Source organism: Fundulus heteroclitus, chromosome 22, assembly GCF_011125445.2.
Source record: "Fundulus heteroclitus isolate FHET01 chromosome 22, MU-UCD_Fhet_4.1, whole genome shotgun sequence".
Taxonomy (NCBI): domain Eukaryota; kingdom Metazoa; phylum Chordata; class Actinopteri; order Cyprinodontiformes; family Fundulidae; genus Fundulus; species Fundulus heteroclitus.
The window spans coordinates 32,362,462-32,386,306 of record NC_046382.1 but is presented as its reverse complement, the minus strand read 5'-3'; the positions used below and the strand labels follow the sequence as shown (position 1 = coordinate 32,386,306).

At 42.1% G+C, this 23,845-nt stretch overlaps 2 protein-coding genes across 2 annotated transcripts in view; both read left to right on the top strand.

Moving 5' to 3' along the window:
* Positions 1–5,780: 5,780 nt before the first annotated feature.
* On the top strand, positions 5,781–7,899 carry znhit2 (zinc finger, HIT-type containing 2). Its single transcript, XM_012865014.3, has 2 exons — positions 5,781–5,921; positions 6,101–7,899. Exon 2 carries the CDS (start codon positions 6,147–6,149, stop codon positions 7,836–7,838), a length of 1,692 nt encoding a protein of 563 aa, XP_012720468.3. The 5' UTR covers positions 5,781–5,921; positions 6,101–6,146; the 3' UTR covers positions 7,839–7,899.
* A 2,002-nt stretch (positions 7,900–9,901) lies between these two features.
* lrpprc (leucine-rich pentatricopeptide repeat containing) overlaps positions 9,902–23,845 on the top strand; it is a 77,279-nt gene continuing 63,335 nt past the window's right edge. Inside the window, exons 1-11 of the mRNA XM_012864998.3 lie at positions 9,902–10,115; positions 11,520–11,722; positions 13,584–13,706; positions 13,927–14,048; positions 14,301–14,359; positions 15,334–15,420; positions 15,517–15,643; positions 15,726–15,870; positions 17,535–17,686; positions 17,831–17,936; positions 18,025–18,132. Of these exons, the coding sequence (XP_012720452.2) occupies positions 9,937–10,115; positions 11,520–11,722; positions 13,584–13,706; positions 13,927–14,048; positions 14,301–14,359; positions 15,334–15,420; positions 15,517–15,643; positions 15,726–15,870; positions 17,535–17,686; positions 17,831–17,936; positions 18,025–18,132 (1,411 nt within the window). The 5' untranslated portion in view covers positions 9,902–9,936. The remainder of the gene's footprint in view (positions 10,116–11,519; positions 11,723–13,583; positions 13,707–13,926; positions 14,049–14,300; positions 14,360–15,333; positions 15,421–15,516; positions 15,644–15,725; positions 15,871–17,534; positions 17,687–17,830; positions 17,937–18,024; positions 18,133–23,845) is intronic.

Sequence of the window (23,845 nt, the reverse complement as noted above, 5' to 3'; positions counted from 1 at the left end):
GACGATGAAAAAATAAATTCACTAACTGGACTGAAGACAGGCAGCAAAACAAGAGTATCTAACTAAATCCTTGATGAACAGAATACTAAATGTTGACCAGAAACAAGAAGGAAGGAACAGAATCTACAGACTAACACATAATAGTAAAAGATGAAAGACTGACAGGCAGCGTAATCCCCAGGAATCTAAAAACAGTCAGACATCTGGAGGTTGTGACAGTGCATATTATCTTATATTATTCTCTGTAAATTTGTTTTTCCCACTGTTTAACTCGAATATTTAATATTTTTACCTGATTATGCCATATTATCAATAATTGTGCGACATTTACTCTGGTATTTATTTTTACTTTTTTTGGCGCATCCTCTGTTTCTTTAGAACTAACTTTAGATTAGATTAGCTTGTTTATTCCTTATTATAAATTGTGTGTAACTGTCTATATATTTACCCATTGTGGCACAGTAAAGGAATTTCTTATCTTACCTTTCATATTATCCCTGTTTTTTGTTGTGTTCTAGCTGATCATGCCATATTAGTTTATGCTTTGTGAAAAAAAATAATGTACAATGTTTTTCACAGCTTTATCAAAGGTAACAGCAGTTCAGTTGTATTATCTTGATTTACTTAAAATTTGCTCATCCATCTGTGTTGTCAGTCTTCATTTAATTAGTGGCATCTAGTGTGCAGTGTCTTGCAGAAGTATTTATAGCGCTCGACCAATAGCACATTTTTATGATGTTACATTTAAAATGTAAGTATTTGAGCAACCACAAAGTAGTGGACGCCTATGGTTGTATTCAGACATGTAGAACCACATTTTTTTAAGTAAAACATTGAGCTTGAGACAATGTTCCAGCCACTGGGTATGAGGAAAGTTTTCCACAATCAGTGTTGATTTCCTTTTTCTTTTTTTACTTGAAAAAAAAAAACCCTTGGTAAAAATCACTTGGTTTTGATTTCTTCCATGCAAAGTGGACACCAGACAAAAGCAGGGCCATCCAGCACACACACAAAGTACACACAGAATATCTGTTTTTCAGGGTCGTAAGATGCCAGATCTTCTTGAGCTGACGGATGACAACACTGTGCACATCAATATATCGCAGGTCTGCTTCCTCTTACTCCAGCCCTATACACACACACACACACACACACACACACACACACACACACCCTGCTGTTGTGCTGCAGACAGCTCCAGCTGCAGACATGCGAGGGCTGGGACATGCCCAAAAGGCAGAGCCTGTTTCCTGTCACCTATCAGCTGGTGGCAGACAGCAGGACATGACTGCCTTGGCATGTGAGTGTGTGTGTGTGTGTGCGTGTGCGTGTGTGTGTGTGTGTGTGTGTGTGTGTTCTGACACACTGATCTTTGTGAGGACTGCATTGAAACTTGGACCTTGGCATTCTGCCCATTCAGTCTAATGTAAGCCAGGAGGACCATACGTGTTTCCCTCTCTGATCCGCAGTCTTGGTATATGTGACCTATTATCCTTTTGACTCCTAAGTAGCTGTGTTGCTGTGTACAGTGCTGCTGCGGTCACATCCCTCAAAAGAATTTCCCAATCATTGATGCACACTTAATTTCTGTCATTCCAGCTGCAGTTAATGTCTTTTCTGTTTTGCACGATACGAAAGCAAGTATTTACTCTCTTACAGAATTCTCCTTGTTGCTTTTTTTTGCCAAATCTAAATGTTTCAGATCACTAAATTAATTTTAGTATTAGACAAAAGTAAGTAATTTTCAATTGATGAGTTTGTCTATGGGGGGGAAAATTCTTCTAAATTAACTTGGCCCCATGTGAAAATAGAACTTGCCTATTGATCCAGTCGCTAGTTGTGCAACTTGTGGCGGTAGCAGCTGCTGTAAGCCACTTTCAATAATCAGAATCAAAATCAGAATTCCTTCATTGCCGTTTTACATAAAAAAAAACAACTTTTAAAAATAGCAGTTGTCGTAGACAGTGCAAGAGAAAAAAAAAGCTACTAATACCAACACTCTGAGACCCTGGGATCTGGAAGGAGGGAAAAGAAGCGGTAATTAACTTTATATAGGAGATAATGGGGAACAGCAACAGGAGCAAGTTGACACTGAAAAACAAACAACTGGCAATCCTCAGTGTCCTTTGCCGCTCCTTTAAAGCTGCCGTTAAAATGCTCAGATGAGCTGCAGCTGTCAGCGCTGCATGCAGGAAAAAGCGCAACGCAGACACATAGGCACACACATACGTAAGTTCTGCACACATTCTGGCAGATACGACTGCAGAGAGCTAAAGATGATGGCAAGGAGGCCTCAAAGACTCGGACGTCAACGGGGAAAGATGACTGGTCAGAAATCATTGTGGAAATGTGCAAAAAGCTCAACAGTCATTACAATAACTTTTTGATTGCTGTGATGCCGAAAATGGATTTACTTACATTTTTTATTAACCTAAGTGAAAACAGAAATTTCTACAGTATATTTGGTGATTTTTCTGAAAATCTACTCAAGTGGGCAATAAAGAAATACGTCACACTTTTCAGATTCGTATCAGCAAACGAAATGTGAAAAACGTGTATTTTACCCTTCATCACAGTTACACTCTACTTTGGCTTAGTCTATCATGTAAAATCCCGGTAAAATACCCTGTAGTTTGAGTTTGTGACGGGACAAAATGTGGATAAAAGGATGTTAATTTTATACAGTGCATTATATTTCAGATTCTGAACAGCAATAACTTTAACATCGGTTCCAAGAGGCTAAACGTCGTCTTACTGTGATCCAATGACCGTTAACATTAAATCAACTACTGAGGCAGAAAATGACCACGATTTTACTCGCCATATTGTTCCAGTATGTCTTCCAGGGTATGAAACTGATAGAAGCAAATTTACTTAGCTCGTATAACAAAATGAGTTGAGCCTGGTCTCATGCAGAGAGGGGGGGGGGGGGGGGGGGGGGGCACTATTGCATGCCCTCTTAGTGTTAATAAGATTTGATTATGTATCATGTATGTAGCAGTCAGTGAGAAAGCTCACGGATCTGGTGCTGCGGTTCTGTGTCAGAGGGCATGCCAGGAAAAGAGAAGGTAGATCAGAGGAGGCAGCCGCCCACCCAGGACTGCTGCTCCGGATGCCAGGGGCGGGGCCAGGACAGCATGGCACGGCACGCCTCAGACACCCGCTCTGCTCCCTCTCTCCCCCACGGGCTCCTACAGTCAGCACGAGAGGCCCTCAGCCCAGCGAGGGGTGGACGGCCATCTGACAACTCCCCACCTGCCTGACCTTTACCATGCTTGACCCCCTACAGGAGACAATCACCTCATAGCAAACAGCCCTATAGGAGACATGGGCACACTGTGCACTCGGGAGCGCACACACACACATGCACAAGCATGCATCACGGTCACACCGATTCTGAGAGAGTTTTTTTCTTTCAGGCTCTGCAAGAATCTTGTTTTGTTTCCAAGGAGCCAGACTGGCTCATAATCTCCTGATCTCTGTTGTCCCAATGTTGCCATTTAAACTTTTGTGTGTGTTTTATGTTTCAGTACATTACACGACTCTTTTTACAAGGAGTGTTTAAATCTAAGCTGGAAATAATTGTGTCTGCCTCTTGAAATACAGATTTACATGGCAAAATTTCAATTCCAATTAAAACTGATATCTAATTTCAACCAAAAATTCCATCTCACGCGAAAACTTCATCGATCAGATTCATTGATAAGGAGCTGCTGTAAAAACAGATGTTTTCTGTCCTCACATGAATGAGCCAACGGTTTCTCAGCATGCACTGCAAAAAGGGAAGTTATAGTAAAATTTTCTTGAAATTAGTGTATTTGTCCTTGATCTGAGCAGTTAAATAAGATTATCTGCCAATGGAATGTGTATTTTGACCCCTAAAATGAGATAATTCGATACACTGCACTTGAAATAACATGATGGAGTTGGAGTTGTTCCTATTTTAAGTGCAAAAATCTTATTCCATTGGCAGGTGATCACACAAATTTTAAGAAAGTTTGACTTACTTTTATATTCCTTTTTGCAGTGTGGAAACTAAACACACTATCTCACCTTGTATATCTGAGGCAAAACTTGAAAACTGATGTTCACAAACGTCAGTGTCTGAATGAGCAAAGCTGGTAGAAACATACCTCAAAGAACTTGCTGCTAAATGTAGTTCTGCAAACTATTAAATCAGTGGGTTGGATACATATGCTCATCGCTCTTTTCAGGTTTTTATATGTTAAATATTTTTCAAACAACATGAAATATAAACTTTTAATGCTATGCTGTTAAAGATTGTGGGATCACAGATGCTGGAGTGCCTGGGAAACAGCAGATAACTCACACAGGGTGAGGACGTCACAGACGCAGCATGCATAAACAAATGGACAGTTATGGACACGTGGATAACCTGGAGCCGATGCTATTTCCCAGTTTAACAGTGACACATATCACAAAGACGACATGGGAGGGATTGACCACTCCTGCAGGGGTGTGTCCTTGCTGATCTATATAAGCTGAAGTAACTGAGAGTTTGGCACTCTCGCTTCCGGATTTTATCCTTCCTGCATCGCATGTTGTGTGAGAGTCCAGTACTGAACCTGTATCATTCCTTGTTAGATTAAATGTGTTAAAACATAGGTTCTGCTTCAAGAGTAATTTCTTACTAAAGAAATTAACAGTAAAAGCAGACTGCCTTAACATGGTAAAGACCATGGGAGTACCGCAACAGGGTACGGTTGAATCTAACAATGCGCTACAATGCGTGCATATGTGTTTTAGTCACACTTTCCATCACAGTGATAAATAACAGGGTTTTTTTTTTCAATAAGATAAAGCAGTTGACATCTAAAAGTTTTGGTCAGGTATAAAACCTTTACTTCAAGTTACAGTATAGTCACATTATATGAATACAGTTATCAGAATTTGTGACCTTTTCTTATTTCAGCCAAAAATTGTACTCAAGCAAGAGTAGTGATAATTCAGCAAATCTTTACTCAAGTAAAAGTAAAGTCGCCAACCAAAAATTGACTCAAGTAAGAGTAGTCAGTAAGAAGGCTACTGAAGTGCTGACTCATCATAAAATCTGATTTAATATCTAAAGATTATGTAATTGGGATGACAAATACAGTTATGTATTATATTCTGGTATTTTAAAGATTGAAATAAAATAATATACTATATATATATATCCTGTACATACCTTAACTGTTCTGACTATTGTAAGTAAGTATTAGAACAGTGCAAAGTACGTCCAGACATGACTATATCTACTGTTCATGTGCACTTGCCTTTAAAATGCCTCAATGAGCTGAGCAGATAGGAAATAACATGAAAAAGACAAAGCTTTTGTGCAAACAAGAAATCCCACTTTAGCACGACTTGTTGGTGTGCCTCGCTCTGGTGCATGTTTCGTTAAAACAAATCTTTTCTTTATTCGATTAAGTTACTCACGGTGAGAAGAGTGGCCTGAAATTTTACGTTCAAGAGTAGCTATACGATACTTAAGATCCTTCTTAATAATATTAGTCAAGTAAAATTCTAAATTACAGTGCAATAACACTACTCCTATAAACACATTTTGCTCAAAATCTCACTCAAATAAATGTTACTGAATAAATGTGACAAGCTACTGCCCAACACTGCTGATTTTACACATTACACATCTGGAATCACAGCATTCAATAGTCAAAGAATTCAGTGTTACACAGGATGTAGCCTGTGGCCATGAGTATGTCTGGGTCTGCACCATTTCCCCTCCTCTTTCTGTGAACGGCCTGGCGACCCTCAGAGATTACGCTGCGACCGTCACAGCGGTGACGCCCCTCGGGTTGAGAACCTCTCTCAATTTGCTCATACGTCATCAAACAGCGACAATGTGTTTGGGAACGCTAACGTGAAGCGTCGGCGTGAGGGCAGACGCTGGAATAAATAAAGTGAGTAAACATTATTATGACCGTTTTATTGTCGTTTAGACGAAATACCGGAAGTGTTTCTGTGACATTCAGCCTTTAGAAACGAACTCCCTTCGTAATGAACGCAAAGTAAACTGATGTTAGCTCCGGCTAATTCACGAAGCGTCACGTACACGTCTGTGTTGTTCTCGTGTTGGCAGGTTTTCCTCCTTCGGACGCCCCCGCTCCGGCTCAGTTCTCCTCCTTATGAATCCAGTAATTAGACGCAGCCTCCCCGCGTCAGTGAAGAGCCTCCTGACCGACATCGCCCCTAAGGAGCAGGAGTGGACCGAGGCGGAGACGGTGGCCCGGGATGGCATCCTGCTTCCGTCCAGAGGAGCCGGAAAAGAGGAGTTCCTGTCTCCAGCCACGATCCGACAGGAGGAGGCCGCGGAGGACGAGTCTAAGGCCTGTGCGCGCAGGGCGGTGTGCGTGCTGTGCAAACGTAAACCCTCTAAGTACACCTGTCCCCGCTGCAACCTCCAGTACTGTGGCCTGTCCTGCTACCAGAGCCCAGACCACTCCGCCTGCTCCGAGGAGTTCTACAAGGAGTCTGTCCTGCAGGAGCTGAAGGAAATGGGGAAAACCGAGGCCGAGGGTAAGAGGAGGATGCAGGAGATCCTGCTGGGGCTGAGGCAGAAAGCAGATGCCACACGTGGGGGGATGGAGAGTTTGGTAAAAGAGGCAGACATGGCGGGAGAAGGAGAAGCAGCGGAGAAGGCGAGGGTTTTGGAGCTCCTGTCCAAGTTGGCTCAGCTTCAGCAGTCCGGGGAGGAGAACGTACCGGAGATGGAGGCTATTGTGAGAGAACTTGAGGAGATCGGAGGAGCGGACTCAACGCCAGGAGCTGCTGGCGAGGACGCCGAGGGTACAGAAGGGGAGCCGGACTTGGCTGAGCGCCTGTCAGGGCTGGATATCGACAGGCTGTCGGAGGAGGAGCTGTGGGAGCTTCTGGGCAAGGAGGAGCAGGAGAGGTTCATGGGTCTTCTGAAGGGAGGGGACCTCGGCGAGGTGGTCCCACTGTGGACCCCCTGGTGGGAGGAGCACGACGAGGGAGGCAGGCCGCTCATCGAGGTGCTTCAGGAGGAGGTGAACAAACAGGAGAAGGACAGTGATCGTCGAGTCAAGGCGTCAGAAGAAGATGGTGAGACAGGAGAGTCGGCTTCAAAGACAAACGAGGCTGAGGGAGGAAACAAGAGGGAAGCAGGCAAACGTAAAGGAAGCTCATCTAAAGAGAGAGTTCCCTCGGTTTCTGCAAATATTCCAAAGATGAGCTCCCTGTGTGCGAACCCGTCCCCCCTGGTTTGCTACGGCCTCGTAAACGCCCTTTACGGCTACGCCTTCTCCCTGTCGCTGTTCAACGGCGACGCCGACTCGCTGACGCTCGACTTCTGTGACGTGACCCTCTCTCTGTCCGAGGCGCTCAGCTCTGGGAGGGTGTTCAGCTCCGTCCGGGAGGCCCTAGACGGCGCGGAGGCTCTCGTCCTGCGTCACGGTCACCTGGACAGGGAGGACCCTCTGGCTCCGGCCAGGGCAGCGGAGGCCGTGGCCCACATCGTGACGGGCAGAGACCGGCGGGACGCCTCGGGCTACTGCCTGGCTGCCCTGAGCCAGCTGCGCAGCGCGCTCTCCAAGGCCAGGGGGAAGCTGTCCAAGCAGGGCGAGGAAGGGGCGAGGAGGCGGAAGTACTTCCAGGCGGGCAAAAAGTGCGAGTTCTTCCAAGCCTGGGTGAAGGAGAACGAGGAGCGGATTCCCGGGCTCGCTGTCCAGCTGTGGAGCGAACACAGTGACAGAGGGCGCGCGAGGAGCAGCGTAGAGAAAGCCAAGACTGTAGTAGAGGAGAATCTGAAGAAAGGAAAGAGAAAAGGAAACGATAAGCTCATCGAGGAGCTCAGCTAAATGTATCAATGTATGTGCATATTTGTTAGCAGATTTTTGGTAAATAAAATATTTCTAAATTGGATGTGGTCTGTTTGTGAATTTTGTGTATCGTAATTATATTATATTACTAATATAATATAATAACTAGTAGTTGTGATGTAATAAGCTAAAGTAGTCCCACTCATCCCTCTCAATACGGTCAGCTTGTTTTGAAAGCTGGAGTTGGGCCGCCACAAGCAACAGGTAGTCTGACTGGTTAATCAGATAATATCAGTTCTTATTCTGATATAGCAAAGGTAACGTGTCCTGCACACCATCCGGATTAACAGGAACATTGTGACAAGATTTAAGGGCTGTTTATTCTGTCCGTGTATCAAAATAAATTACTAATAGTTATTTTCAGAGCGATAGAAAATAATACTGCATTTTTGTTTAAATAAAACAAACTACAATTTTTTTGTGGAAATAGTGTGTCATTCTTACTTCAGGTCATCAAACTGAAAGTATTTGAATCAGGCCGATGCCTGATTGAGGCTCTACCCCAACTCTCACCCTATGATGAAATGGTTGATTTCTGCCTTTACCAAAAGAGACGTGTTAATGTTCAGAAATGGCTTTAGAGAAGACGTCACACAGGAGTTGTGTTCACCTACTGTGAGGTCTCCTAAAGCGTGGTTGAGTTTTCTCCAGGTACCCTGGCTTACTTATGTTAGATCAGTCTGAGATCCTTAGATGAGCTTGTGTATGAGGATATGTTTATCTTGTGGGGTTCTGTGATGGACTGACAGTCTTGTTACTGCTGGAGACAAGACACCAGTGACCCTGCAGGGATTAAAAAAGCAGAGGCTGAGTATTTTAAAAGAATTCATCATAAAAACCTACTCTGGTCATCAGAAAATGAAACAAAAATGGGAAAATCCTAATGGACTATATTTATTTTCGCTGAGTAAACATGTAGATGGTATTTTTCATCCAATGATTAAGTATTGATATTGTCAAAAGTATTATCACTTATCTGCCTTTACGTGTATGGACTTTAGTGACACTTGTTTGCAGCTGCTTGGCCATGGAAATCGATGCCATGGAGCTTTTATAAAGTGTTCTTCATCTAATCTGAAGGCCACGTGAAGTTTGGAGGTGTGTGGCTTTCCAATCTGCAAAAAGTCGGCGACCTCGGCGTACTGTGTGCCTGTGCACCCACACACCCTGCATTATCATTTTATATGGCCTGCCACTTTGTGGCTTATTTGTTGTTCCCATTTACTTCCACTCTTATAACACTAATAAGTCATTGTGTAATAGTAAAGAGGAAATGTCCTGACTGGACATGCTGTATAGGTGCCATTCTATCACAGCACCACATTGGAACTCACTGAGCTGCTGGGGATGAATAAAAATATGTTTAAAAAAGTCAAAAACGAACAAATAAAAGATGATGGCCGCTTAAAACCAATCAGTAAGTTTTCATGCTGAATAACACACTGACAGTGAGAACCACATAATGTTATTATATTAATTACATTTGGCACAAGAATGGCATCTACGTTCCAGTCACAATATTACAGAGAGATGACGGGAAGACAACTAAACGATTAATGGGAATTAGAGGCTTTGCTCCTTTTATAATTTCCAAATGTTCGGGTTTTTTTTACGTTTTTTATGTCATATTTATGAAACCAATTGGAAGAACTGTAAATTATCTTTACCCGGTTTAATAGTCAAATGGAAATTTATCCTGTAACGCTTGAAATTTTCTCCCTAGACAATGTGAAGTGGTGTTCAAACCTCTTAAAAGGACACCTGTCCTTGCACAGTGATTTTCTTCCGACCTCTAAATTTCCTATGTTGCTGGTTTTCCATGTTGCTTTGTTTTTTGTTGTTTTTTTGCCCTTCTTTTTAATTTTATGATCCGTGTTTCATGTTTCTGCAAAAATGATAATGTATATGCCATTTTATTTGTGTTCTGAATTTATTAAAAATGTGAAAAAAAATGTGTTTATCACTAGCTGACCTTATCAAAGCGCAATGTGAAAAGTCGTTTGGTACTCTCGCGAGATCCTCCCCTCAGTGTATAGTCACGTGGTGTGGAAGTTCCTTTCACGTTGTATCCGAAAACATGGCCGCGCTCTTGAGATCAGCCCGGTTACTCAAGTTTTCGCCCTCAGCTTTGCTCCAGATCCCCGGGAGCAGAAGAAGCGGGGCGCCGCTCGGCCGGTTGTACAGCGGAGCCGTCGGCGGGAGAAGGACCGGCGTCTGCTGCAGACAGGTCGGCCCTGTTTGTGACAGCGTGAGCAGGTATGTCACTGCAGGTTAGCTGGGACCCACGCGCGAAGCAGGGATGTCATTGGGGTTCAATGACAAACGCAGCAACACGCCAGGAGCAACGCACCCAACAGCGTTGCGTGTTAAACCTTAAAGCAGGCGTTGTTATGATAGAAGCAGGGCGACATACGTAATTAGCTTGTTTTGGGCCACCCGGTAAACATGGCTCTCATTTTATACAACGTTAGCCGTTGTGTAACGTTGAGACGCCGCACATGTAACTCCGCTCACCGTGGTTTGGTTGAGTAACCGGCGTGTTTTTAATTAATGCACGGAGACCAGCCGTGTCTCTGTGGTGGTGTAGCGGGTCGAGGATGCGTTTTAACCGGGGGGGCGCGGGTTCGAATCCCGGTCGAGCAAGGAAGGGCATCCCGCGTACAAACTTCATCAAGTCTGCGTGCTGAAGCTGGGATGAGTTTGCAGACTAAAAATGCAAACTAAAAACTGCGAGTATAATTGGCAACAATTGACCACAGGTTACTCCCAACAGGACTGTCACCCCTCAAGGTCACGGCTTGTTACAAAACCTCTACCAGCAAACTGAAGGCTGACACTAAATGTGACTCTGAAACACTAAATGTGACTCTGAAACACTAAATGTGACTCTGAGACACTAAATGTGACTCTGAAACACGGTGTTGGCTGCGTCATGGTGTGGGGGCGACTTTCCTCAGCAGGGAAAGGGACGCTGGTCATGAGTTGATGGAGGTGAATACGGGGCGATCCTGGAAGAAACCAACTTGTTCAGAGGTTCACCTTGCAGCAAGGCCACCCTAAACAAAGAGCCAGAGCTACGCTGAAAGGGTTTATACAAAAGCATATTCATACGGTTAAGTGAGGCAGTCAACGTCCTAACTTGAACTTCTTCACTGATGCTCGCCATCCAATCACCATGTGACGGAGCTGGAGATAAATTGTAAAGAAGGGGCAAACGTTTTAGTCTCCAGAAGTGCTAAGTTGGTGGAGGCACTTCCGAAGAGGCTGGTAGCTGCAACTGCAGTAAAAAAAAAAAAAAAGGGGGCTGACTTAACACAAATGTACAATTTTTAAGAGTTTTATTTTATGTGTAGAAACTGTTGAAATCATGTATCATCATGTCATAGTTACGGACACATTTGTAGTTGTCTTATCACATTAAATCCCAATGACAAGATGGGATTTGTAGTTCACATGGGGACAGCTTTAGATACACAAAAGTGTAATCAGCAAATGCTTTGAAGAGTTTTTGTTACAGGGTCTCGTTTCACGCAGGAGACGTTTCTCATGTCCTGTTGGCAGCGGTGGCCAGATGTGAAACGGTCATTTGGTTTTCCGTTGTTTAAAAAAGGTGCCCAGGTCAATGGTTTCTCTGTTCCCTTCACCGCTTACCCTCCTCAGGTGCGTGTGGCCCTACGCCGCCGGCTGTGTGCGTAACTATGCTGTGGCCACCGAGCAGAGGGACGAGACCAGCGTGGCGGTGCGGTCCAAGCAGGCGCAGCAGTTCGACTGGGCCCTCACCAAACTGGACAGCTCAGTGAGGAGGACGGGACGCATCACCAAGACCTTGTTTCTGCGCATCTTCCACGATATCTGCAGGGCAGGTAGGCGGGCAGATCTCGGCGCAGAATGGATCGTTCCGTTATTGGTCTTACCAGCTCCAGAGATGAGGACCTGGGATTTACTTTACTCTGATAAGGCCACTCTCAAGTACTTAAGAGAATAGAAATACCCTTTATTGCCCCTCAGTGGGGAAATTCCGGTGTACCAGCAACAAAGAGAATCACAAATGGAAACCTGCAGATGCACACAAAGGTTAAATATCATTTGATTTATCCAGATATGTAGAGATGTAGATATGTATAGAGATAGTGAGGGCAAATTTACAACATAAGAAAATTACTACAGTTATTAAAATGGCATACTTGACATATTTAATAGATATGTGTGCAACTGTGTAGGATAATAATAAAAAAGCCAACCAACTACAAGAATGGGGATAAACAATGCAAAAGCAGCAGAGATGATAAACACCTATTGAGTTAGTTGGGGGCAGTGATGGTTATAAAGTCTTATCAGCTGCTGGGAGGAAGGATCTGCGACAACACTGCTTTGTGCACCAAGGATGCAGCAGTCTGTCACTGAGGGAGCTCTCCTGCTCTACAGCTTAAAGCATGGGGTAGAAGACGGTGTCCATCAGTTATGTTGTCTTTGTCACAGTCATTATGTCTCCCTCCGCCTGCACTGGGTTGAGGGAGCATCCTGGAACAGAGCTGACCTTCCTGGTGAGCTGATCTCTGAGTCGTCCTCAACTCTGATGAGGTGACAGCCGGGGGAGTAGATGAAGAACTGGAGAGAACCTGCAGTGTAGAGAGTGAACATGGCCTATGGTACCTACGGTTTTTCTATAGAGCGCCAACTGCTTAGTCCTTTCCTGTCTCTAGGTCTTTTGGAGGGGAGTTGTAGTAAAAAAAAAAGCTAATTTCTATCTTAATTAAATAAACCTAAACATAAAATATAAAGTTGCATGTTACTAATTTCTTGATCTTTTTTTTTATTTTTTTTTATTTAAGCTCCCATTTCTAAAATGATATCTGAGGACATTTCCTAAAGTTAAGTTTATGATGGACTCAGTTATCCCAGAAATCTGGTCACCTTAATTTATCTTATGTTTTACATTGCTTAAACAAAAAACTATACCGGTGTAACACCGTCACACTCAACTCTTATGAAGCATGAAGTTTGGTAAATATTTGCCGCTTTCCTGTCAGTTCTGTAGGTTTAATAGGTTGTTATTTTTGACTTGATTTTGCGAATGAAATTTTACCTCTTCAATTTCCCTGCTGGTGTTTTTATTTTTTATTTTTTTTTATTCCAGTGGAAAGCACTGTTGGCATCTGGGTTGTGTAGTTCTTTTGACTTGTTACATTGTAGAATTACTGAAAGAAACTATAAAGTGGTGGCACCTGTTTTTCTTTTTTTTTTTTTTTGCACTTCTGGCTTGTTCCCGCTCCTGTCTGCTCCTGTTAACTTTTCGTTAATGCTGTCCCGTCCCAATCACGGGATTATTAGTTAAATTGACCTTCATTCTGCGCAAATCCTGAAAATGTAATCAAATCTTAACACAAGTGGCGTTTAAATAAATAAAAAAAAAAAGTTTCCAAAACCAAAAAAAATTGTTTGTACAAACAAGGCGGACAAAAGAAACACTCAGGACGTCTAAAAATAGATAAAAAATTTAAAAACTCAGGTTTGAGTGGAGCTGCTAGAACTGAATGCCTCCTCGCAGCTGTAAGTAAATAAGCTTCAGTAGTACTAAATAAAAGTTTCAGATTTCCTTTTCCTGGTACCCATTTATATGCTATCAAGCTGCGCCAAAGTTAATTTAATATTACATTTCCTTAAAGTTTTTTTGCCCTTTTCTTTTGGTTTCCATCTAACGGCCCTCTGTTTCCCTGCATGCAGGTTACCCCAGTGGGAACCAGGCCTTGCTGCTGCTGCGTAGCTGTGGCTCCTTGCTGCCGGAGGTGCCAGTAGAGGAGCGAAACGAGCTGGCGCACAGAGTGTGGGATAAGCTGCAGGAGCTGGGTAAGAAGCTTCTGCTTGTGTCTGCGGCCTCACCCTCCCATGGTTGGAGAATTGACACTTTGTTGAAGTCTAAGGATGAACTTACTTCCAGCATATCAACACTTAGGGACTTAAGGGATATAGCCGTTTTATTTTGGTTATTTCGACCATTTTGCACTTTATAGTTTATAGTACAAGTTTGTTTTTGACATTCTGCTGAACAGTTGACCATTTTCTCCAGGTGCACAATATGACGTTAGTCACTACAACGCCATGCTGAAGGTTTACCTGCAGAATGAATACAAGTTCTCCCCCACTGACTTCCTGGCTAAAATGGAAGCGGCCAACGTCCAGCCCAACAGAGTAAGTGTTGCACAGAGTGGCTAAAAAACAGCCCATCAAGAAGAGCTTTACCATGAGAAAAAAACAGCATAAATATTTTTGTCTGCGCTTCAATATTTGTTAACCCTTATGAGCATTATTTATTTATTTTTTTCATTTATTATTGGTCTTAATTTCAATTAATTGATTTTTACCTTTTTTCTCTTGATGACACGCTGCTGTTTCAGCATTTTCTTGACCTTTTCTGAAATAAAGTCTTAATTTTGTGATCAGGTCACCTACCAGAGACTGATAGCAGCTTACTGCCAAAATGGAGACATCGAGGGAGCCAGGTGAGCAGATCGGATGTTTGCATTGTAATTAAAACAATATTTTTCAGGAGCAATTACAGTATTATAATTTTTCATGTGACTGAGGTCAGTGATTGCTGACCTCAAAGGAAGTTATTGTTATTTCTCAGCAATAAGTCTGGTTTGGGCTATCAGGAGCATTGCTTTTGTCAGAGCAGGAGGTCGGCTCATGGAGACAAACTACTACTCAAAATGTTGTGAAGGCACTCTTTAAAACTCCAGAGTGAGTTTTGCCTCTGTACGGACCCCCAGTGGGCTGCAGCCAGAGGCCCCTTGTCTTTAGCTGGGTTCTGCTGGTCTACCTGTCAAAATGGAGTGCTTCCTCCACTGTTGCCTCGTGCCTGCTCAGGATGTCAATGACCCGATGCAATTGGCTGGCACTTTGCCAACTTTTCACCAATTGGCATTTTATTATCAACTCAATCATATCATAATTGGATTGAATGGGACTGGATTCCCTGCACCACTTGTATTCTGCATAATTTCAACTAGGCTCTTTAACACTCTTGGTCTCTTCATAACAGCAGGTAGTGTTGATATCACAGCACTTAAGTGCAGTTTGCAGCGCTGCTGGTGCCGACCAGAGTTCAGCTGGTCAGGATTGTGAAGTGTTCAAACATGACTTGTGTTGGTGTTAAAGTGGTGATTTTGAGACATGTTTTTAATTCATACTGAGAGAAATGATGTGATTTGTGAAGTTTAACTGGCTCCTTGCACTGATCCTCCACAGCAGAGTGACGATCAAACTGGTTTTATTTATTTGTGATACTTTTGGTGACGTTGCGACAACATCAATTTGAAATGTTCCTAATTTTCAGGACAAAGCTTCTTCAATAGTATTACAAACCATTCTACACCAGCTTTAGCGTCTGAGCCGCTAACAAACATAGACCTGGTGATGATGATGTGATTCCAAAAGGATTAAAGCCATTGTTGTTGTTTGGATTCCTTCACAGCACCATCTTGGGTTTCATGAAGAGCAAAGATTTGCCCATCACAGAAGCTGTTTTCAGCTCTCTGGTGACGGGACATGCACGCGCAGGGTGAGTTTCACAGCTTTTGATCTGCTCATTGAGCAAAAAACATCAGTTTGGGAGGAATATAATAAAAAAAAAACTGGGTTATTTCTTGATATGCAGTGATATTGAGAGTGCCGTGAACATCTTGTCTGTGATGCGGGGAGCAGGAGTTGAACCAAGCCCTGACACTTATGTGACGCTGCTGAACGCGTATGCTGAGAAGGGAGATCTGGAGAGTATGAAGAAGGTTTGTGCTGTAAAGATATAAGCGTTCAGACCTACTTGTTCTTCTTTTTATATTCCTCATTTAACTCTCTACTTTCCTTTAGACTCTGGAGGAGGCAGAGAGTGCAGACTGCAGCCTGATGGACAGAGACATCATGCAGGTCATCTTCACTCTGGCCAAAGCCGGACAACAACAACACATACCAGAAATGATCGAACGCCTGAGGCTTGAGAGGGGCTACATACCAGGTACGCTGATACAGATGCACTTCACCAGCATCCTGCCTTCCCTCCTTTCCTAACTTATGCGATCCATCTATATTTCCAGTTCCCTCCTTCCCTTTTTCCTTAGTCAGTCCCTCCAGGAAGTTGCAATGTTGCGATCGCAATTCACTTATTTGCAATTTGTGCGCGAAATGGCAATTACAACTTTTCCGCAAATTTTTCCACTTTTAACGTTTTTTTTGCGGGGCATTTTAACTGATAAAAATGTCTGGGTTTCAAATTGACTGGTGCGATGTATGAAAAAAGACATCCTTTACTTTATTTACCGTCCTCCAAAAGCTGCTGCCTAGTGGGTGGCTTGGAGTTAACGGTGGTGAAATGTGTGGCGGGGCGTGTTGAGATGCATGCAGATAGATGGCACACAACGGGTTGCGCTCCAGCATTGCAGCTGATGTTTACAAAGTGCAAGCGTAGCTTTAGGAAGGAACCGCAAGATAAATTTCCTTCATACCATCCCGGACGCAGCAAATGGGTTTTTTATACACCATTTTTATATGCACCATTCATCAAGCACAATAACTTTTTTTAGGGTGCTATGTCGAGAAGGTGTGACAACTTTAACTCTCTTGTAAGGCCACGTTATTTAGAAAATAAGGCCTAAAAAATGTGCAACTTTGACCTTAAATTATTGAAAAATGTGCCATAAACTCTGTCATTTCAGGCCACAGCGATCACAAAAAGCATTGCAACATCCTGGAAGGACTTATTGGATTTATTGATACTACTACTCTTAAGGATACTCCTTATCGATCTGGTATTTTATCGGTACCATTATAGATAGTTATATTTAGTCAAACAAAAGTGTGAAAAAACAACAACAATAATGACTGGTTTATTTTTTAGACATTTGGAACAAAAGCAAACCAAATATAAGAACAAAATAATTATTTTATAGTAATAGAGCAATAAAAACATTAACTTATACTATTATTATTACTATTAACATTATACTTTATGTATAAACAACAGGCTAAAACACTATCTTGAATAAGACGTATGTTGTGGGAAAGAGGAATATCAACATCGACAAGACAGAAAATGATCAAAAACACTCAAAATTATTTTAGACTTCTTTTTTGTTTTGAGCATATTTAAAGTATTAAATAATATTTTACCTGACTCCAAACTACATTTATAACATTTTTTTAATATTATCAATTTTAACCAAAAGATAGCAGAGGCACCCACACTGGATGAGGTGAATAAATGACAGAGGCTGCATGTTACAGGGATCTATTTAAGTGCAGCAGTCTCAAGAGAACCATTACCCATTAAATATTATCTTTGTAATATATGCACCCACCAGTTCCCTTGGTGTCTGTGTTTCTTAAGGTGCAGAAGATCGGCAGAACAATGTTGTTTGGTTTGGAGTCTCCCTGAAAAATTGAATACAACCTTAAAAAAGTGAACCGGAAAGGCTGAAACTTGTTGTTCCGCAAGGACCGTCTGACGGTTGATACTAGGTTTTGTTACCCATCCCTAGGAGAATATTCCTGTTCAACATTTAAAACAGACTAAGAACGTGTTAAATGTATAAGAAATCTGCCTGGTTTTGTCAATCATGACAATCAAACGAAGGATTTCTTCATTAAGGTGTTCTCTGAATGTTCTCCTCCTCGTCCCTCCAGATGCCATGAACTTGTGTCTGAGCCTCGTCACCCATGGACAAGAAGACGTAGCTTTTAACCTCCTGAAGACGTTCCCTACTTCACAGTCAGATAACGGTGACCTGTCTAACCTTGGCAACTTCTTCCTCAGACACTGCGTGAACATTGGCACGGTACGTTGGAAAAGACTCAAACTTTCTGTGGTTGTGTCAGAGAAACTCTTCAGGTCCACTGTTTTCCCCCCACAGCCTCAGTAAAAGAACGAGCATTCATTGTAATGATCAGATGTTTTTTTTTTTTTTTTACCAATGTTTCAGTCCCTGGAGAAGATTCTCCGCTTCTGCAAAGAGCTTCAGGAGTTGAACCTTCACACTGCACCACTAACCTTCACTCTCTCCTGTGCCCTGGAGGCCAAAAAACTCGGTAACACTAAAATCCATTTATGTTCTCTGAACGGTGCTTTACTGAAAAACAAAAAAAAAAATAGTTTTGTCTTCTTGGTTTTCTGCAGAAACATCTTTGGAGCTTATGAAGTTACTGAAGGAGCAGAACTTACCTGTTAGACCACATTACTTCTGGCCTCTTCTTACTCAGCCTGTGAAGGAGAACAACGTAGCCGGTACAAACACACACATGCAAACACAGACCGTTCAAAACATCTCATCAGTTCCTGTTTAACTTTAAAAAAAGAGGTGAACGTTGTTTTCCAGAGCGAGGTGTGCTCAGGCAGACAGTAGAGGTGGGAGATATAGATTTTAAATGTTATCACTATATGTGGTGGTACTATTGTGATAACAGTAAGTTATTATAACAGCCTATTTGCAGCTTCTCGCAGTGTTTTTTTTTTTTTATTTAACTGTGTGGCTGTGACTGCATGTCAAGTATTGTCCAATAAACACAAATACTGTCCTTAAAAACATATTTAATAGTGTAACATATAACATATTAAACCTAATTTTGCAATACCTTTCATCAGGATACTAGTTACGTACAGAAGTGTTTTTTATTTTTTATTATGAAACTGCACACAGTAACTGCATTTGATTACATTTTTGAATTTCTGGATATCTATTAAAACTCTTCAAGAAACAGCAGTGGATAAAATGGCAAAAATAACAATCCTGGCAGTTTTCGGGGTTTCAGATATCACAAATGGGATTTTATCGTTGTCAAGAAAAACCTGAATTCTTATCATAAGAAATAAAAACAGTACAATAAAGCCCCCCCACCCCCACCCCCACCCCCAGCAGTACAGACCCTGACAAAAGTCTTGTTATTTTGTAGAAACAACAGTTTATAACTTGACTTGTAATTAATCCACTGGTTTTAGAAATGGATCATATTAAAGCTATAACTAATAAAGGAATTAATGTCTCGAGTCGAGTTCAAAGTGGAAGTAAAAAAACCTGGTTGGAAATAAATAAATCTAATTTTAACTGATTCAGAAAATTTGTAAGTGACTGTTGGCAAAATACAGCAAGTGGATTATCTGAGTAAAACATTATTTAATTTTAACAGGCAATTTGCATCTTAAAGATGTGTATACTGGAAAATACATAAATAGATAAATTGCATTTGCAAGCATTGCTTGTCTGACATTATTTATTAAATATACCTAAATAATTAAGACAACACATTTTCCTTTGATGGTTCACCTGGTTAACATGAAGAGGGTATCAATAAAACTTAATATATATATATATATATATATATATATATATATATATATATATATATATATATATATATATATATATATTATTATTATTATTTTTATTTTTTTTATTTTTTTTATTTTTTATTTTTTTTAAAGAGGAAACCCATTAGGCATCATGGATAATCGTAATAAAAGCATTAATTATTAATATTCGCCCCTCTAAAAACAGTATGTAACCCAAGGTAATCATTACCATCTTAATCAGAGTTGGAGAATTTCCACTCAGGATTTTGGCCGAATGTGTATAAATGCATCCTGGATGAATGGTGGATTTCCCCCAGTCCCCACATTGATTTCTGCCTGTGGTTAGAAATAGGCAGCAGACCAAAAAAAGAGGGCTCTATTATCCCTCGTGTTATTTTGTTCTCTTTACTCATATCATTTTTTTGTTGTTTTTTTTTTTTGTTGACAGCTCTTTAGAAACCACTCCGTCCATCTAAAGGACTTATCTTTGGCTCAGTAAAGGGGAACAATTAATATGTCTTCCTAAAAGACTGCTGGTAGTCAGAATAACAGACAAGCCTAATTATTGTCTCTAAAGTTTTTGCTTTTCACAAACCTTGGCCTGTCTGGAATCCAGTACTTTTTACTCACTAAATATTTTAACTTACAAGCTTGTCGCCTGTTCAGAGTTGTAACTATAGATGTTTTTGTTGTAGCCCTCGGAGCATTAAGGAGAAACAAAATATTTAGGGAGTGGAGAGGATTTTTTTTTTCTTCTGTCTGATCTGGCCAGGCCTTCCAGCGTTTAAACATGCTGGGATAAATGCACCATATATGTCTGCTGTGTGCTCTTTAACTTATGTCTAGGAAGGAGATTGGGTGAGAGACAAGCCAGGTCTAGATCCACTCTGATAGTTTCATACTGGTGCTGCCTTTAGCTCCTTGTGAAAATTGTCCATTGATGTGATGACCTAAGAGGAGCCTTAGAGAAAGTAAAAACTCCTACATCTAAATCTAAAAAAAAAAAAAAAGATTCAGTTTTTGTTGAGCATGATCCTGGGTTTTGATCTTTTTTTTTCTAAAGGCGTAGAGGGGATTATAACATCCTCTGTACCAGAAAGAGCTTTTAAAGGGGAGTTTTTGCTCAAATATTAATGAGCTTTTGAGAGTGAACCAACTGGGACAGATTTCACCGCGCTGGGCCAGGGAGGGGCGAAGAGGTCCGATCCCTGCGTGAGGCGGCGCGTGCAGGAGTTAAAACAAACACGTGACACGAACACTTCTGTACAAATACACACTTTGGCCTCTAGAGAAGTTCTTGAATACATAGAAAAACTCAGACATCCCAACTTGCCATTTCCTGCCCACCGTAAGACACTTTGACTGTCAGAAAGTGCTTTTAGCCATGAATTTCATGTTTCTGCAGCGCTCCCTGATGCCTAGTCACTCTTTAACTCCAAGGTTGACCTTTCTAATCCGTTGTCGTTTTTTTTTTTTACTGAAGCTAATGGGTTCAGTATTTCAGCAGTTTTCCATTTTTGGAAACAAAATAAATGGCATGTTTTTGATTTCCTTCACAGTGCAAATGTATAAGTATAAAAAAAAAAAAACTAGCACAAGCTTCCAAGAAATACAGAATTACTGAAGTCATGTTCAGAAAACACCCTGTACATGCTGATTCAAACCAGACAGAAGCATCCTTTAAAGTGGTGTACGGTTTGTGTTGAAGGATGACCTGCTGGCCTTTTGCCCCATGGTAGGAAGACCTGAGCTGTCTCAGTGGGTGTTTTGCTTCAGTGGGTTGGTTCAGGTCTTTTTTCAGAACTAATTTATCTCACCATACAGGACTTTATTGGTCCATTACTGTTATTGCACACAGGGCACTGGGGTTCTGTACTTAGTTTCTGAACCCTTCATCGCCGTCGATGTGTTGAGGGAGAACAAGTCTGTTTTGACTCAGTACACCACCTGCTTTCTTTTATGGATCATGAGCTCAGATAAATTGTACATTTTGATTTGTTGCCTCAGGTTGGCGCTTGTCTCTCGCTGGTTGACCACTGGGGCCCATTGTGACCCTGATCAGAATATGGCAGGTGTAGATGGATGGATCCATAAAAGTTGGTTTTCATTTTTAAGTGCGCTTTGATCTCCTTCCAGTAGACTTTAAAGCAGCTGACTTGGCAAGGCACGGCAAATTTATTTGTATAGCAGGTTTCAGTACAGAGACAGTGCAAAGTGCTTTACATGATTAAAATATAGGGAAAAAATAACAGAGTAAAAGCAAGAACAATATAAACAGTTGGGCTACAAAGTTGAACTAATGATGTTAGGGTTAGGGTTTTTAATCTTGAATTAAAAGAACTCAAGCTTTCCGCATTTTTGCAGTTTTCTGGGAGTTTGTTCCAGATGAGTGGATGATAAAAACGAAATGCTGCTTCTCCGTGTTTGGTTCTGGTTCTAGGTATGCAGAGAAGGCTGGACCCAGAAGACCTGAGCGGTCTGGAGGGTTTATACACTGATAACAAGTCTGTGATGTATTTAGAGGATTTATAAACTAACAGAAGTATTTTAAAGTCTATTCTCTGAGATACAGGGAGCCAGTGTAAGGACTTTAGAACTGGGGTTATGTGCTCTACTTTCTTAGTCTTAGTGAGGACGCGGGTAGGTAAAGTGCTATCGCTCTATAAACGGCTGTAAGACGAACTGCAAACATTCAAGGACAAAGAATTGAAGGGAGTTGATAAAAATGTCTGTTTTTTCCTGAGTATTTTCCTTCCTGTTGTTGTTGGAGACGGGCGGTGTAAGAAATCATCTCAGTCACAGATTGCAGGCATCTTGAGACCTGTCAGGGTTTCAAAACTCATTAGCTGGTGCGTCCTGCTCAGCAGCAGCTCGGTTTTTAAGTGCTTCATGTTTGCAGATCTCCCGGTCTCTCTTTGGGCTTTTTTGAAGCAATTAAAAAATGATGGTGTTTCCGTCTCGCTCGTCGGCCAGTTGACGGCATTCGAGCTGGCAGGGAGGTGAAAACTGGTCAGAGCGGTGTTGCGCCGCAGCAAATTGAATCTTCCGTGCGGTCGAGACGTATTCCCTGTTTGACTGGTGAGGTTGTCTCAGCGGCCGGCTCTGGCAGCCTGAAGGAGGGGACCAGATATAAGTGCAACCAGACAGATTCAAGCTCCAACCGCACAGTCAGACAGCATCCATTTACGTATCGCAGTGCGGAAAGGAGGAAGGAGGAAAGAAAGGGAAGTGGAGAAACTTCTCTCTCGCTCACACTTGCTTGTTTCCAACAGTGTTTGCCTTAATCCTCATGAATCATGCAGCTCCTCTCCCCCTCTTCTTCTCCCTCGCATTTATTGGCTGTAGGAGGCGCGCGCGTGTGTGTGTGTCTGTAGGGGAGGGGGTGGAGATGACTTTCGGAGGGCAGTGCAGGTGATGTGACTGATGCAGAGTGACTTGATTTCATGTAAATGCAAGCGCTCTGAGGGAATTCACTTTGGATTACGCGCCCCACTGTGCATGGCCCATGAAATATTAAGCGTCGTGTCACTTTTTGTCCACAGGTGTCACTAGCGGGCAGAGAGGCCGATGCTGAGGAATGGGAGGGGGGGTCTATGGGGGAGGAGCGGGGGAAAAAAAATCCCCTTACATGTGGATGAGGTGTGGATTTGGTGGGTTTAGCAAAAAGCATATGCTTGGTCGTTCTTGCCACCTGCCGCCAGCTAGTCACTGCTTGTCAGTCCTTGTGACACAGTGTCCTCTCATAAGTTGTGACACGAAAGGCCAGGGAGAGGGAGGGGAAGCTGCAGAGGGAGGGGGGTCTCGCTCACCTTGCATGTTTTGGCCGGTGAGAGAGGTGTAAAGGCATCTTGTTTGGTCCGTCTTCGTTCCTGGCGAAAACCGCAAACGAAAATTCACAGAGCTAGTTTACCGTAGCGTATTCCTGAACATTTTTCATACGTTTTATTCCAAATGAATCATCATTTCAATTCAAATCACCCATTGCCGAAGTTTTCTTCAACCTGCTTTTGCCTTCTAGCCTCAAACTCTACCTAAAGTAAGTCAGGGCAACGAGAGATGGGCCAGATGGTGTTGGAGGAGAAAGGAAAGGGAAAGTGACAGGTACTCATGTCCAAGGACAAGACGAGATGACAGCCACCGGTTCGCTCCGCTCCTCTTTTCTTCCCTCTTCTGAGTCCTCACTTCCCGTCTGTGACAGCTAACCTGGAGACATGAAGCTGATGGTGATGTCTTGTGACCACTGGCATGCTTAACTCACTACTTTGATACTTCTTGCCTTGATAGAACGTCAGGTTTTATGCTGACCGACCGGAAGAGGTCTCCACTCTTCACATCTCTTCTTTGCGTCAAAATCTGTATGTAAATTTATCTGATAACACAACAGCGGTTATTCGGCTGTAAAGAGTTATGGAGCGTAAAGAAAGAAGACCTCCAGGAAAAGTTGGACAAAGGAACTTTTTCCATTTCCTTTGATTCATGTATGTTTAGGCATCTTGATTTGTAATTTATCAAGCTATTAAAGATTTACTTTGGGAATATTTCATCTAGAGGTGTTAAAGAAGACCTATTATGAAAAATTCACTTTTTGCACGTTTTTCCATTTGGGTCTCTGGTGCTTCTAGAAACGATAAAAAAAAAAATCCAGTTGTTT

Bases quoted from the DNA above. Each gene is read 5' to 3' on its own strand.
- znhit2 (XM_012865014.3), top strand. From the start codon at position 6,147: ATGAATCCAGTAATTAGACGCAGCCTCCCCGCGTCAGTGAAGAGCCTC.